This window comes from Lepus europaeus, chromosome 12 (assembly GCF_033115175.1).
Source record: "Lepus europaeus isolate LE1 chromosome 12, mLepTim1.pri, whole genome shotgun sequence".
Taxonomy (NCBI): Eukaryota; Metazoa; Chordata; class Mammalia; order Lagomorpha; family Leporidae; genus Lepus; species Lepus europaeus.
The window spans coordinates 22,667,596-22,683,622 of record NC_084838.1 but is presented as its reverse complement, the minus strand read 5'-3'; the positions used below and the strand labels follow the sequence as shown (position 1 = coordinate 22,683,622).

Genomic DNA, 16,027 nt, shown 5'->3' with positions numbered 1-16,027 from the left:
CTGGCAGAGGGACAGCGAAGGTTCGAGGCTACCCAGGAGAGTGAACTGCACGGATCTGAAAATCTAAGCGGGCTCGGGGCCTCCAGGCCTCTGGCGCAGCAATAATTCTGCAGCCAAGCCCACCAGCCGCGCTGCCCGGCAACCGTGCTCCCCACGCCGGGAGGGAGCCTATGGAAAACGCAGGACTCGGGCACCGCGCGGCCAGCGCATCCCGGGAACGGTAGTTCGACGCCTGTGCGCAGGCGCAGCCGATCTCGGCGGCTTGCGCGCGCAGCGCTGCGGGACACCCCCCCCACACACACCCCGCTTCTGGAAGCTCATTGCGGTGGCGCGGCTGCTGGCTGCGGATGCTGGTGCAGGTATCGGTCGTCCCAGACCCCCAGGTTTGGGTGGCGCAGCCGGGGCGCCGGCGCTCAGCGCGCCCCTGGGGCGGGATGGGGGCTGAGCTCAGAGGCGGCTGCGGTGGGAGGTGTGGCCCCTGCTGCGGGACCGAGCTCTCCCTGCCTCCCGCCGTGGCTCCCTGCTCTCCGGGCTCGCCACTTCGGCGCTCTTTTGGGCGGGATCGGTCCTCACTGCGTGTTGGAGGGGGTGTGTGTGACCGTCCTGGTTTTGCGCGGATGTTTCGCAGCATCCCTGGCTTCGTCTCCTTGGAGACTAGTAGCTCCCTGTTTCCCGGGTCGTGATCCCCCGAACATGGGTGCGGGCATGGCCAGATAACCCCTTTGGGGCACCCGCGCCCTCTCCCATTCTGCCTCGGCTTGGGAACCTCTGCCTGCGTCACATTTTCTCCGAGTCTGGGAGACAGAGGCTAGCGTCTTAGTCACCACGGAGCTCCAGGTGCCCAGCAAGGCGCCAGGTCCCTGGTGGCCGCCAGATATTTAGTAGAAGAGCATATGACGTCATGCATGCTGTGTGCCTGGCTCCGTGCTGGGAGATGGGGAATTATCGGTACGTGATTGGCAGTGTCAATCAAGGAGCTAGACCCTGCTGATCTGTGCGCGCGCCTGTCCCCGCAGTGCCCCATTCGCAGCTCATTGTGGATGCTCAGTCATTTGTAGAATGAGTGACTGAATGCCTGCAACACAGGGCAGGCCGTGTGCAAAGGAGCTCTTTGGGATCAAAGAGAGCTGCAGATAAGAAGTGACAGTTGAAAGGAGTCAAGTTTTAAAGAAAGCATAGAAGTTTGGTAGGAGAGGGAAAGGAGGCGGCATTCCCAGGAGAGAGAATGGCCCTGGCGCACAGGCCCCGCGCCTATAGAGAGTGTGGGAACCGGGGGGTGGTGTCAATCAGGTGGCCAGGGCTCAGAGGTGAGGGTGTCCAGGCTGTGTCTCCAGACCGCCAGGCGTGGGGCCTCTGCACCCGCTTTCCTCTACAGGGCTGGGGGGTGGCGGGCAGTGAGGGATGCTAAGCAGGCAAGTGGTGGTTTTTTTTTTTTTTTTTTCCCACATTACAAGGAATCCTTTCACTGCAGCCTGAGGCCCCGGTGAAGCCTGCAGCCCAGCAGCCTCCGTGGCCCATGCTGTCGAGCTTCTTAGGGGAGGCGGGGGAGGGGGAGAAAAAAACTCCACAGAACCTGTCTGTTCATGATGTGCAGAGTAAGGAGGGGAGGAAACCTGGTAGTCGGATGTGTCATCGGGCTGCTGCGTTGAGCCACTGATGGGAACTGTGTGGCTGTCCCCCAGGGCAGGGTTTTCAAATGGGTTTGTGCTTGCAACTGCGGTGAGGGCTCTTCCTCTTCCCTGGTCCCTTCTGGGGGTCTGCAGCCCCTCCCCCCGCCCGCCCCACACATTTCTGCGGACCCTAACCTGGATCCTTCCTTCCTTCCTTCCTTTCTTCTTTTTAATTTGTCCTGTCACGTCTTCAGATCATTCTAATCATTTGTGGACCTACTCATCTATATTGACAAGTGTAAATTATGATTTCTGCAAAACAAATCTATTTAGTGTGAAGCTTTCCATCTGATGGCTGAAGATAGCAGCAGGTGTTTTTCATCTGTTGGTTTATTGCCTTTGGATTTTTTATATAGTGACTCCCCCCGCCCCCATCCCTGTCTTTGAGATTTTCTGGTATGGTTCTGGAGGTTTCAAAGGAAATAAATGTTTCATAGGAGAAAAAAGGGGGTTTCTGCCTGGATCTCTTATAATAGTCTTTTTTTTTTTTTTAAGATTTATTGGAATAGGCAGAGTTCAGAGGGGAAGCGGGGAGAAAGACACAGAGAGATCTTTTTTTTTTATCTTTTATTTAATGAATATAAATTTCCAAAGTACAGCTTATGGATTACAATGGCTTCCCCCCCCCATAACTCCCCTCCCACCCGCAACCCTCCCCTTTCCCACTCGCTCTCCCCTTCCATTCATATCAAGATTCATTTTCAATTCGACAGAGAGATCTTTTATCTACTGGTTCATTCCTCAGATGGCCACAACTCCTAGGGCTAGGCCAGGCTGAACCCAGGAGTGTGGTGCTCTGTCCTGGTCTCTTGTGTGGGTGGCAGGGACCCACGCACTTGGGCCATCTTCTACTGCTTTCCCAGACACATTAGCGGGGAGCTGGATTGGGAGGAGGGCAGCTGGGACTTGAACCGGTGCCCATATGGGTTGCTGATATATCAGGCAGCTGCTTCACCTGCTGTACCACAACAGTGGCCTCAATAAGGAGTCTTCTCATGGGTGTTGCTTGGGAGGAGCAGTGGTCAGTCTGAAGTGACTGTTCCCGTGGAGGGTCCCTTTAATTATCCTTGGATAACTGCTCGGCTTTTGACCTATAAGGAAAATTGTCCTTTTAGTTACAATGTTATAGGGATACATGAACACATGTACTTGGGGATATAACTACATATATATTTTAAAGATTTTTATTTATTTGAAAAGCAGAGTTACAGAGAGGGAGAGATAGAGACAGAGAGATCCTCCATCTGCTGGTTCACTCCCCAAAGGGCTGCAATGGTGGGGGCTGGGCCAGACTGAAGCCAGGAGCCTCTTCCAGGTCTCCCATGTGGGTTCAGGGGCCTAAGCACTTAGACCATCTTCTGCTGCTTTCCCAGGAGCATTAGCAGGGAGCTGGATCTCAAGTGGAGCAGCTGGGACTCCAACTGCACTCAGTTGGGCTGCCAGCGTTGGAGGCAGTGGCTTAACCACCTGCACCACAAGGCTGGCCCCTAGATAGAAGTATGTATCTTTAAACCAAGAACAAGGTGTTTAGGATACAGAACAATTTGCTTTCACTTAGTTCGTGTTTTCTCTTTCTTCCTGACAGCTTCTGCAAGACTATAAACCAATCGCTGGAGCCCTCGTGTGCAGTGCCTGTTGGTGGACAATACTGGTGTTCCATCTAGCCAGAGTCTAAGGGGGACTGCATTCCTGGACTCCCACTCGGGGCACAGTGCCAGCTGCCGTGCCCTTGAACAAGATGACAGCCATCTCCCTAGACCCTCAAACCATGGCCTCCGGTACACACAACAAGGTCCTAAGCATGGATCCCGCTGGGAGCCAAGAAGCTCTCCTAAGAGGAGACGCAGAGTCTTTCAGACAGAGGTTCAGGTGGTTTTGTTACTCGGAAGTGGCCGGACCCAGGAAGGCCTTGAATCAGCTCTGGGAGCTCTGCACTCAGTGGCTGAGACCAGACATCCACACGAAAGAAGAGATCTTAGAGCTGCTGGTGTTTGAGCAGTTCCTGACTGTTTTGCCGGGGGAGATGAGGATTTGGGTAAAGTCACAGCATCCTGGTAGTAGTGAGCAGGTGGTGACCCTCATAGAGGATTTGACCCAAGCCCTGGAAGAAAAGAAAGGTGAGGTTTGTGGAGGGAGCGAGGGAGGGGGTGGGAGAAACGCAAGAGAAAGCAATTTGTTGTTAAAGAGGACTCTTGGGCTTTGGACCTGGGACTGAATTTGAATCAGCCCACATAGTCAGTCAACTGTGATCTTGGCGAGCTCTATAACCTGGCAGAAGTGTAAGATTTTGTTGGGTTAGAGGGGGGTACCTTTTTTTCTATAGTTCTGCAAATCAGAGAAAGTGTACACAAAGAATCTTTGTGTCTTTCCCTCGCTCTTTGGAGGAAGTTATCTGGGAAGGTGATTGGAAGCAGGAGCAGTTCACCTGCTGGTCCCCAGCCTCCAGCTCTGGGGTGTGTACTCACACGATGCTGGAGCAGGGCTCTCCAGTATCCGATGAAGGAAATGTTTTGTACCTCGGGTTCAACACATGAAAGGCAGCCAGTGCAAATAAAGAACTGAGTATTTTATGAAATTTGCATTTTAAATCTCTACACGGGACCAACGGGTCCCCTGTGTTGTCGTACAGTTCCAGGGCCCCAGTGGAGGGACAGCTGAGTTGTATTTTGACAATGACGTTATCATGAATGTTATATAGACAGTAGAAACTCTGAACTGAACATAATGATAGCATTATAAAATGTTGATGTAAACACTTGTAGGATTGATAGCCTCTGGAGGGAATGAGGTCAGCTTTTAGAAAAATCCTGAAATATGTTAGAGAGACTCCCTCCAGATATTTGGAGCCTGTGATTTACCCCAGGGTAGAAGGATAGGGAAGCAGTGTGCCACCTCCAAAGACTTCATCTGTGGCCTTACAGATAATTGGTGTGTCTGAAATTGGGGTTTCCTGCCCCCTGATTTGTCTCTCACAGCAACCTAGTGCCTTTCTCCAATCAAGGCCACTGTGTAGAGACCCAGAAATAAAGAATTGGTTGGTAGCATTCTGCAACATGGAGCAGTTTCATGGAATGAATGCTTCTTTTCTCTTTGGTTACTTAGTTTTAATTTTTATTTAATTTTTACTCATCTTATTGACAGTCTAATCAAGAAAGCGGCCTAAAATCCTTTTCACAAAAAGATAGAGAATGATTTAAAAAGAAAAATAGTTTTCCCTGCTTTGTAAAAGAGCTGTTGACATCTGAGCAAGGATTCTCACCGCGCTGAGTTTTTGAGTCCAGGTTCTTCAAAATCTGCTGGCAGGTGCACAGGTGGAGTAGGATTTGAGACCTGCTTGGTGCTGCCATGCAGCAAGCGGTGGTGAGTGAGTGACTCCCATGCATGGACCGTGAAGAAAACAAATTACTAGATAAAAAGATTATGCTGCCCCACCATAATACAGCTTATAAACTAGAATACTTAAAAACTCATCATTATTGTGCACATTAAATGTGTTTAAACTGAGGGTTTGTGGAAGGCAGGGCACCAGTGCGCTTTTTTTTTTTTTTTTTTTTTTTTTTTTTAACAGGGTAAGGGAAAGGCAAAGGCCTGAGTTTTGATAGGAAACTTTGTGACCAGTCTCTGAGCAGTTGTGTCTTTTTGTTAAACTATTTGGCCTTTTGTGCCCGTCTGCAACCCTAAGACAGCCTTTTTGTTATTTATAACAAGTCCGCTACAGTCACACCTGAGTTTGTTAATGAGGAGATTTTTGGGAAGTCTCTGGATTACCACAAGGTGTGGGGGCTGGGAGCCTGGGGAGCCATCCTGTTGCTTACTCACCTCTGGGAGGGAGGAAGGGGGTTGCAGGATGAGCTGATCACTCATAGCCTGAATCAGCTATGTCAGGTATGAAGCCGCATTTTAAAAAGAAAAAAACAAATAAAGGGTTCAGGGAGCTTCTGGGTAGCAGAAGATGGGGACGTTCCTGGAGGATGATGCACCTGCTGAGGGTGTCAGTCCTGCATCCCTGCACCCTGCCATGTGCCTTGCTCTGTCCCTGTCTCTCCAGCTGGATCCTTTAAAATATTCTTGGTAAGAAACTGATACACGGATGTCAGCTATTCCCTGGTTCTAGCAAATTCTCCGGACCCGAGGAGGGAGGCTTGGGAACCCGGATTTCTGGTGAGCTGGTTAGAAGCTCTGGAGACCTGGTCTTCTGACTGTTGTGTGAGGGCAGCCTTGGGACTGAGCCCTCAACCTGTGAGACCGGAAGCTCCCTCCAGGGAGAGTGCATCCCAGCTCACTGAATTAGAGAGCCCTGGCTGGTGTCCAGTGGAGAATCTAGAGCGAGATTCCCTGCTTGGCCCATGAGGGAGGACCCCAACATTTGGGGCCCCAGAGGACTTCTGTGTATGGCAGAAACGGACTTGGGCTTTGTCCTTTTAATCGCATCAATATTCATAAGGGGTCCCCCTCCCCCCAAAAAGAATCCATCTGAAAGACCAGACTCTTTCTCCCTGCTTCATAGACCCTGTCTCTCAAGATGCTGCTGCTGGCCGAGAGGAGACCTCAGAAGATAAAATGGTTGCTGAGTCACAGGCAAGTTGCCTTCTTCCTTGACCTCGCTGATTAAGTGAACACTGAACTGGGCTCTTACTGAGTGTGGAAGGGTAAAAGTCATCGAAGGACACACGGCTCCTTTCTCACATGCTGTTTATTTCAGTTCACAAATACGTCACAAGTCTGACTCCAAACAAAACCATTTACGGAAATCTAACAATCGCCCCTGATAAAATTAGTCAGGTGGAAATGGAGTAAATTGTATTTCCTTAGCGTGATAAGGAATATCTCCAGTTAGTGCTGAAAGATAAAAAAGCATTCCTTAAATTGCCTGTAAAAGATCAGGACTCACAGCTATTACTGTCTTCTGAATAGTCTAACCAGTACTATAAGGTAACAGAGCTGTTGGTATTGATATATAAGAAGCAAATGCGTATAATTTGACTGTTTATTATGGGACACTCACAGAACCTATTGAGTGTATACCAAAGCTTGCAGAATAGCTGGGAAGTGCAGCTGCTCACAAATCCTATACACCTGTAATTACCAGTTAGGGGAAAAAAAATTCTTATTCCTAACTGCGAGTGATGGTACTCTGCTGAGCCAATAATGACTCCCAACAGCATGTCTCTTTCCTAAGCCTGGAACCTGCGAACGCTGCTTTCCTTGGAAGAGGGAACTTTGCCAGTGTGATTAAAGGCTTTAAGGGGTGGGCCTTGGCCTAGCGATTGAGCTGTTGTCCATTAGGACGCCCGATTCCAGTTCCTGATTCCTAGCTTCCTGCTGATGCTGACGCTGAGAGGCAGCAGAGATGGCTCAGGTATCTGGGTCCCTGCCACCCATGAGGGAAACAAGGATAGAGCTCCCACTGCAGGCTTCAGCCCAGCCCAGTTCCAGCCATTGCGGGCAACTGGGGAGTGACCCCACAGGCGGGAGCTCGCTCTCTGTCTTTTTGCCTCAGAACAATTTTTGAAATAATTTTTTTTAACATTTATTTATTTATTTGAGAGGCAGAATTACAGACAGAGAGAGGTCTTCCATCTGCTGATTGACTCTCCAACTGGCCACAATGGCTGGAGCTGGGCTAGACCGAAGCCAGGAGCTTCTTCCAGGTCTCCCAGGTGGGTGCAGGGGTCCAAGGACTTGGGCCATCCTCTGCTGCTTTCCCAGGCCATCAGCAGGGAGCTAGATTGGAAGTGGAGCAGCCAGGACTCGAACCGACACCCATTTGGGATGCCTGTGTCGCAGGCAGAGGCTTAAGCTACTATACCACAGTGCCGACCCCTCGGAAGGATTTTAACATGAAGAAGTTACATGGACTATGTGGGTAGACCTTAAATGCCATCCCAGGTATTGTGATTAGGGAGGTAGAGGAGACGAACACACAAAGAGAAGAGGGTGGCGGAGTGTGCAGTGACAGGGCAGCAGCCAGGGGCACCCCACAATGCTGGCAGCCAGCAGAAGCGGAGAGGGCCGCGGAACGGAGTCTCTCCCAGACCTCTGAAGGGAACGCAGCCCTACCAGCCCCTTGAGGGGTTCTGGCCTCCAGAACTGAAATCAACTTGTTAAGCCCCAACTTCTGATAGCTTGTTACAGGGCCCATAGGAAGCTCTCCCAAATGGGAGCGGCCACTGTGCTGTACTGCCTCAAAACTCCCTGCAGATGGCGCTGTAGAAAGTATTTATTGAGTCACATACTTGTTTGTAATTGTGGAGCAGTTTGCCAAGTGTGTGTATGATACTGAACCTGTTTTCTTTGATTGTAATAGAAAATAATTGCTGTGCATTACCTGGAAGTTAAATTTTGAGAGGTAGCTGCTGATATTAATGTTTTATGTTATTATCTATGCTAGGCTTGCCATGGCTTCTGCAAATTTGGGTTTGGGGATATAATTGAATATTTTTATTTTCCTTCTAGAAATCAGTGTGTTTAGGGTGAACTTGATCAGTGTTGAGTATTTTAGAGGATTCGTATGTACTGTATAACACCAGAAACTGACTGGGAAAAGCAGAGGTTATGTAAAATCCTTGTCCTGTAGCTCTTGCAACCATAGCTTGCTATAGCATTCTCTCTCTTTTTTAAGGTTTATTTTGTTTTATTTGAAAGGCAGAATTAGAAAGAAAGAGGGAAAGACTGAGAGAGAGAGAGAGAGATCTTCCATCCGCTGGTTCACTCTCCAAATGGTCGCAACAGCCAATCCGAAGCCAGGAGCGTCTTCCGAGCCTCCCACATTGGGTGCAGGGGCCCAAAGACTTGGGTGATCTGCTGCTTTCCCAGGCCATAAGCAGAAAACTGGATCAGAAGTGGAGCAGCCAGGACTTGAACCAGTGCCCATATGGGATGCTAGCGCTGCAAGCAGTGGCTTTACCTACTGCACCACAGCCTGGCCCCTGTAATACTATCAAAGGGGTTATTTTGGGGGCACGTGTTTGGGCAAGTAGTTAAGAAATTGGCTGGAACTCATACGCACCATATTGGAATGCCTGGGTTTGAGTCCTGGTTCTGCGCCTGATTCTGGCTTCCTACTAATGTGCTGCTTGCTAGTGCAGTGGGGGCTACAGTAGTTCTGTGCCTGCTACCCACAAGGGAGACCTGGACTGAGTTCTTGGCTTTAGCCTGGCCCTGCCTTGGCATTTGGGGAGTGAACCAGCAGATCCAGTGGCTGTCTCTTTGCCTCGCAAATACATTTTTTTTAAAAAAAGCAAAAATATTATTTATCCTTCTCTGAATCTTTTGGGTCTACTTGGGAATGGTGCAATGAAAAAGGATTGTGTCTGGTGCTGTAGGAACCCATAACTTTCAAGGACGTGGCCGTGAGCTTTTCCAGAGGCGAGTGGAAGAAGCTGGAGCCCTTTCAGAGAGAGCTGTACAAGGAGGTGCTGCTGGAGAACCTCAGGGACCTGGAATTCGTGGGTAAAGTCATCTTCGTGATCTGTCACCTCAGCGGAGTCCTTCGATCCCCTATTTATTACTGCAAGATAAGTGCTCTGTGAAGTACTTCCATTTGTTGTGGCTGCCCATCCAAAGGTTACTGATGTGACCAATCTGAAAATGCTTCCTACCAACTTACTATTCTGCAACATGTGCTCAAAAAAAAAAAAAAAATTCACTGCATTGGCAATGTGGAGCATCATTTTGCTATGATCAATATCATACCTTCCCCTATTTGCTGCTTGAATTCTAGGATTGATGTCTGTGTATGTGATGATATCTTTCGTCTTCCCTGGAAAACCAGAGGCTGTGTGTGTCTGCTGGGATGTCTTTGTGCATCAACAGCCACTTTCCGTTCTTTTCTCCATGAGCAGGCTCTCCAGTTTCCAAATTAGAGTTGGTTTCCCAGCTAAAGTGGGTTGAATTGCCGAGGCAGCTGGAAAAAGAAATCTCAAAAGGCTCCAGACCAGGTGAGTTGGTGAAAGGTGGACAAGGAGGTGAAAAGAGGTGGCTACCAAGGGGGTTGGGAAGAGCCTTTGAAGTGCTGGGTGTGTCAGATGCTGAAATATAGAGGTCATTGGGATAGAGACCTTGCCTTCTTGGGATGTTCATGCTAACAGGGAAGACTACTGGTTGGGATTCCCTGAGAAGTAGATGCCAAGACATGATTTTCAGCCATGCAAAAGATTTATTGGGAGGAATATGGGAGCTGGAAGAAATGGGGGAGGCTGTCCTATGCACATCTTGCCTCTGGACGAGGGCAGGATGGAAGGAAGGTTGTAGAGGCTTTAAGTGAAGTGCACTTCTAGGAAAGTGTAGGGCAGGCCAGAAAGGAGCCCTGGGCTGGCTCACCTGTCAGAAGAGCCCTGGGTCGCAGACAAGTCTTGCCTGAGTCTCCCTGGACGAATATGGAAACCAAAAATGTTAGTAATTGATGCACGCTGTAATAATGGCACAGATAAGGAGCTGTGGGAGTGTGGCAGTCCCTTGCTTCACCATGGTTTGACTTACGCTTTGTTTGACTTAACAGCGTTGGGCAAGTGATACACATAGAGCATGAACTGCACATTGAATTTTGAGTTTTGATCTCTTCCTGGGCTGGTGATAGGTGGTGCTATCCTCTCAGTGCTGGGCAGTGCAATGAGCCACACTCTCTGTCACTGGTACACTCTCAAGGAAAAACAACCTGGACTCAACTGTGTCCTGTGTGGCCAAGCTAGGGTGTTCAAGAGATCAGGTGTATTGAATATGTTTTTGATTGAATGATATTTTTAACTTAGAGTAAGTATATGGGGCTGTAACCCAAATCAAGGCGCATCTGTTTATAGGCACAAGGATGCACTTAGCATTTGATTTGAGTCTTGGACAAGTAAGAATATGCCCGTGGCAGCATATATAGTAATTCTAATGTTGTTAAAGTGGGAAAAATATGCATGGGAAAGTAGCATTGAAGGATAGTGTACATTACGTGTGAACTTTATGAAACCTCCTTGTAAGTGTCCATGTGTAAATATATAGATACATCTGGGGTTTAAGACTTGGAAAATGCTTACATTAACAGCGGTTATCTTTGAGGGACAGGATCTATTTTTCTTTCTCCTTTTCCCAGTATCTACTTAAAATTTAACAATAAATTATTAAATTTATATTTTAAAAATAATAGATTATGAACTTTATCAATGTCTTTAAAAGAGAAAAAGAATAATCCACTAGGCTCTCCTCCATCTTCTAAACCATTCATTTTAGCTCATCTATCAGCTTTTTGTATAATTACATAAATAAATGTACAAGTAATATTTTGAAAAGTAATTCAAAAAAATAGATTCTATTTTTTATTTTTTTAAGATTTATTTATTTGTTTGAGAGGCAGAGTTACAGACACAGAGAGAGGGCGAGCCAGAGACAGAGGTCTTCCATCCACTGGTTCACTCCCCAAATGGCTGCAATGGCCAGAGCTGGGTCGATCCGAAGCCAGGACCCAGGAGCTTGTTCTGGGTCTCTCACGTGGGTGCAGGGGCCCAAGGACTTGGGCCATCCTCCACTGCTCTCCCAGGTGCATTAGCAGGGAGCTGGATCGGAAGTAGAGCAGCCAGGACTCAAAGCAGTGCCCATAGGGGATGCTGGCACTGCAGATGGTGGCTTTACCTGCTATGTCACAGAGCTGGCCCCCAAAAATGAATTCTAAAGTGTTTTTGAGTAATTCTAGCAACAGTGGTGGTGTAAACTTATGTCCCTCCCCCAAGATGCTTATGTGAAAGAAGCATGCTATAAATGTACAACTTGTTTAAAGAATCATTTACGACAAACTGCAGGGAAGTTTTTCACAGACAAAACAGTCAATAGCTGTAATTTATTAAAAAAAAAAAAAACTCATACAGATCAGTAAGGAATACTAAGAATGTTAGGGAAAATGGGCAAAGTGCTTGAATAGATAAATGGAAAAATTAAACATTTAAATAGTTTGTGGACATGAAAAAAACTTCACTAATGAATAGTGAAGTGCACATTTAAAGCAACAGTGCTGTTGGTTATGAATCAAATTTGCAGACTTCAAGATCACTTGTGGTTTCTCAGGTACTTTTTAAAAAGAATTTATTTATTTATTTGAAAGGTAGAGTTACAGAGAGGAGAGGCAGAGAGGGAGAGGGGGAAGTCTCCTATCTGCTAGTTCACTCCCCAGATGGCTGCAACAGCTGGAGCTGAGCCAATCCAAAGCCAGGAGCCAGGGGCTTCTTCTGGGTCTCCCTCGTGGGTGCAGGGGCCCAAGGACTTGGCCATCTTCTACTGCTATCCCAGGCCAAAGCAGAGAGCTGGATTGGAAGTGGAGCATCAAGGACTCGAACCAGCACCATGCCGGTGCTGCAGGCAGTGGCTTTACTCACTATACCACAGCGCCAGCGCCCTCTCAGGTACTTTTTCTCCATATATAGCATGTGAAGTTAGTGGAACTTTCTACCTTTGGCTCAGTAATTCTGTTTTTAAAACTCCGAGGAAATTTTAATTATTTGAAATTCAGTCAATGAGGGAACCACTAAACCATACTGCATCTACATGATGGGTTATCATGCAATTGATTAAAATCATTTTTATGAAGAATTACCAGTGAGGTGGGAAATGACTATAAACATTTTACACGTACACTTTTTCTATTCTAAACTACTTAGAAACATTTTTAGAGGAAAGTATCATTTTGTGATAATAAGATTTGGAATGATTTTTGTATTTTATAGTTGTCTATTAAAAATTAATTTTATTTAAGTGACAAGGTGACCTTCAGATTAAAAGCCAGGATGAATGATGTGGCTAATAAATGCTTTCAAAATTCTGGAAAGAGCACAGTCAGAGAAGAGTGTGGTATTGGAGAGAGATTGTAGAACTTGAAGGCCAAACATTTATACTGGTGTATAATAATGAGGGTGCCTTGGGATTTTAGTCTAGGGACTAGGAGTATTACAGCCTAAAGAATGGGATGGAAATTCCTATAGGAGATTGGGTGTTTGTAAGGTTGATAGAGCCCAATTGTGATACCCTTTGAAAGTCTTGCATACATGATATTGGGTATTTACAATATGATTAGTGTTTTCTATCAAGTTAGTGGTATTTATCTTTTTTGAGGAAGGGAAATATGGTACTGGGCTCAGGGCCGACACTGCAGCACAGCAGGTTAAGCCGCAGCCTGTGGTACCGGCATCCCATATGAGAACTGGTTCGAATTCCTACTGCTCCACTTCCGATCCAGCTCCCTGCTAATGCGTCTGGGAAAGCAGTGAAGGATAACCCAGGTCACTGGGCCCCTGCACCCACGTGGGAGACCCACAAAAAGTTCCAGGCTCCTCCCTTCATCCTGGCACAGCCCTGGCCATTGCATCCATTTAGGGAGTGAACTAGTGGATGGAAGATCTCTCTCTGTATCTCTCCTTCTCCCTCGCTGTAACTTGGACTTTCAAATAAATAAATACATCTTTAAAAAAAATTAAAAATACAGTATAGGACTGAAAAGGATGCCTGTACTGCATCCCATGTTCTGTTGCATGGAATAATGTCCAACCATTACTGCCTGTATTCCTGTTTCCTTCCAGAGAACAGCAGCTTCTTTCCCATAAACAGGAAATGTGTTGTTTGTTATTCCTTCTAGGGTGTGAGCCCAGCGGTGAGTCGCCGGAGGTATCTGATGTTCTGATGGAAGAACTGACTGTAGATCAGATAATAGAAAGTGGCTTCAGGGATGGCGGGCATGACTTGATGGCAGAATTCCAGAAACATTATGGCAGCTCAGACAAGGATCAAGGATCTTCCAAAGGAAATGCCGCACAAAAGAAAAACAAGAGAGGCAGAAAGGGTGACGACTCAGACAAGAGCCCCTGCGGGAACACCTTGAAACGGAGTTCCGAAATCATTAAGCACCTGAGAGTCTACTTGAAGAAGAAGTCTCGGAAGGCCAGCGAAGGCAAGAAGCCCTTCAGTTTCCATTCCGACCTCGTCCTGAGTCGCAAAGAACACGCCGGAGAAAAGTCGCGGAAGCACAGGGAAGGCGGGCAGGGCGGAAGTCGCGCCTCCTCTCTTACGGAGCATCAGAAGCGGCAGAAAATTTACCTGGGGACCAAGTCCCGGAAGTGTAATCTGTGTGGGATATCCTTCACCCAAAGCTCGTCCCGTTCTGAGAGAAGAAGCTCTTGTATCTGTGAAAAATGTCGGAAGGCGTTACATCCCGATACAACGCTGAGTAAGAAGGAAGGAACCGAGAAGGCAAAGAACACTCACCAGTGTAGTAAGTGTGGAAAAACCTTCGTGCACCGCGCCTTGCTCCCCAAGAACCACTCCCCGAGGATCCCCACTGCAGAAAAGTCCTATTTGTGTAAGGAATGTAGAAAAGCTGACAGCGATAGCTCATCGCCCGCACCACCTGCTCCCAGCGAAGACAAACCATTCAAATGCGATGACTGTGGGAAAGGTTTCACCCTCACTGCCCACCTCATTAAACATCAGAGAATTCACACGGGAGAGAAACCCTATAAATGTAAAGACTGTGGCAGGCCCTTTAGTGATAGCTCATCTCTTATTCAACATCAGCGGATTCACACCGGGGAAAAGCCCTACAAATGTAACGATTGTGGAAAATCTTTCAGTCACAGCTCATCCCTTTCCAAACATCAGAGAATCCATACTGGAGAGAAGCCCTACAAGTGTGATGAGTGTGGCAAAGCCTTTAGACAGAATTCTTGCCTCACCCGGCATCAGAGGATTCATACTGGAGAGAAGCCCTATTTGTGTAACGACTGTGGGATGACTTTTAGCCATTTTACCTCTGTCATTTATCATCAAAGACTTCATGCGGGAGAAAAACCCTACAAGTGCAACCAGTGTGAGAAGGCCTTCCCCACCCACTCCCTGCTTAGCCGTCATCAGAGAATTCATACTGGCATCAAACCTTATAAGTGCAAAGAATGCGGGAAATCCTTCAGCCAGAGTTCCTCTCTCAATGAACATTACCGAGTTCACACCGGAGAGAAGCCCTACGAGTGTGACTTCTGTGGAGCCACCTTCAGTCGCAGCTCAATCCTCGTGGAACACGTGAAAATCCATACCAGAACCAAAGACTATGAGTGCACGAAATGCGACAAGATATTTAAGAGTAATTCGGGCCTGATCAGACACCGGGTGTTTCATGCTTCAGATTAATTCTGAGAATGTCATACTGTAGGGGTGGGGTGGGGGCTGGGGGGTGGGGGTTGAGTCCAAATTGCTCCTTATGAAAAACCTGGGACGGAAAGCACCGTGACATGGATCAGGAGCTGCTATGTTGTTGGGTGGGCAGCTAGGGTAAAATATTCTTTGTCCTGTCTATCCCCCTCATTTTCACGGACGTCAATAGGATTGGGAAAGCCGCGTGGAAAGTGCAGAGAGTAGTACGTGATGTGAGATGATTCTAAGAGGCCAAACAGATCTGAAAAGCTCTTTTCTTCCTGAGATTAATTCCTTCTCCTAATTCCCCTTCCTCTACCCTGCGATATGATGGAAACAGACCCTGACTATACTCAGAATCACCCGCATTGGGCCCCAAGTTTGCTGAGCCACTTTGGAGCTCTTTGGACAAATCCTTCGGTCTTTCTGAATTGTAGTTTCTTGACCAGTAGAATGAAGGGGTGGCACTAACCATGGCTAAGTTTTCTTTTTGGTGTCTGATATTCTTTGGAGTGGTAGAAATAAGCTAAGCGTTTTGAATTCACTGGAATTTTCTAGTGGATAGAGTGTTCTCGTTCAGGATGCTGGGCTTCTAGATTCTCTAGGACTCAGTATGCTTCTTGAATCCTTGGTGCAGGCATCTCAAGAAGCTGTCAGTGGGAACGGGTCTGGGAAGCTCAGTCAGCTTTGCCTTCAGGGTGTGGACAAAGTACCCCAACCTCTTTTTCTTCTGGGCATTGCCTAGGGGAATGGGACTCCAGAAAGTTTACCCCTGAGCCACCTCAGCCATGAGGGTAACAGCCTTAGTAAAATAGACTGGGGGTGGGGAGAGAGAAACATGCCGAATACAGCTGTTCTGCATGGATTTTATTTTACAAAATAGAGTTCTATTTTTACAGTTTTTCCTGTAGCAAGTGTAGCTTCCTGCAATTGCAGTATAAGCATTCTGTATGGCAGAGGTCACAGGCTGTTGTTAGGTTGAGTAAGATTGGACCTTTAGGCATGATATAGTTGGTACAAATGGTAGTGTGTGTGTGTGTGTGTGTACTTTGTTATCACTACTGAAAAGTTAGGGAATTTAATGTTTAAAAGAAACAGTGCTTTCTTAAAACATTAAAGGCTTACGATGCTGGGCCCCTATTTCTATGGAGCTCTCAGCTGGTCCTGAGTTAGGGAGCCGCCTTTACATGGGGAATCGCTCATAT

The 16,027-nt window shown here is 47.4% G+C and overlaps 1 protein-coding gene across 2 annotated transcripts; it reads left to right on the top strand.

Annotated features, from left to right (window-relative positions):
* Positions 1-293: 293 nt before the first annotated feature.
* ZNF483 (zinc finger protein 483) lies at positions 294-14,819 on the top strand. Of its 2 annotated transcripts, none has more exons than XM_062207763.1 (6): positions 294-359; positions 3,256-3,787; positions 6,178-6,248; positions 8,996-9,122; positions 9,515-9,610; positions 13,276-14,819. In XM_062207763.1, exons 2-6 carry the CDS (start codon positions 3,409-3,411, stop codon positions 14,817-14,819), a joined length of 2,217 nt encoding a protein of 738 aa, XP_062063747.1. In that variant the 5' UTR covers positions 294-359; positions 3,256-3,408. The 2 variants fall into 2 exon arrangements, with proteins under 2 accessions (XP_062063747.1, XP_062063748.1); XM_062207764.1 differs by lacking the exon at positions 294-359 and adding an exon at positions 3,079-3,167.
* The last annotated feature ends 1,208 nt before the right edge of the window (positions 14,820-16,027 follow it).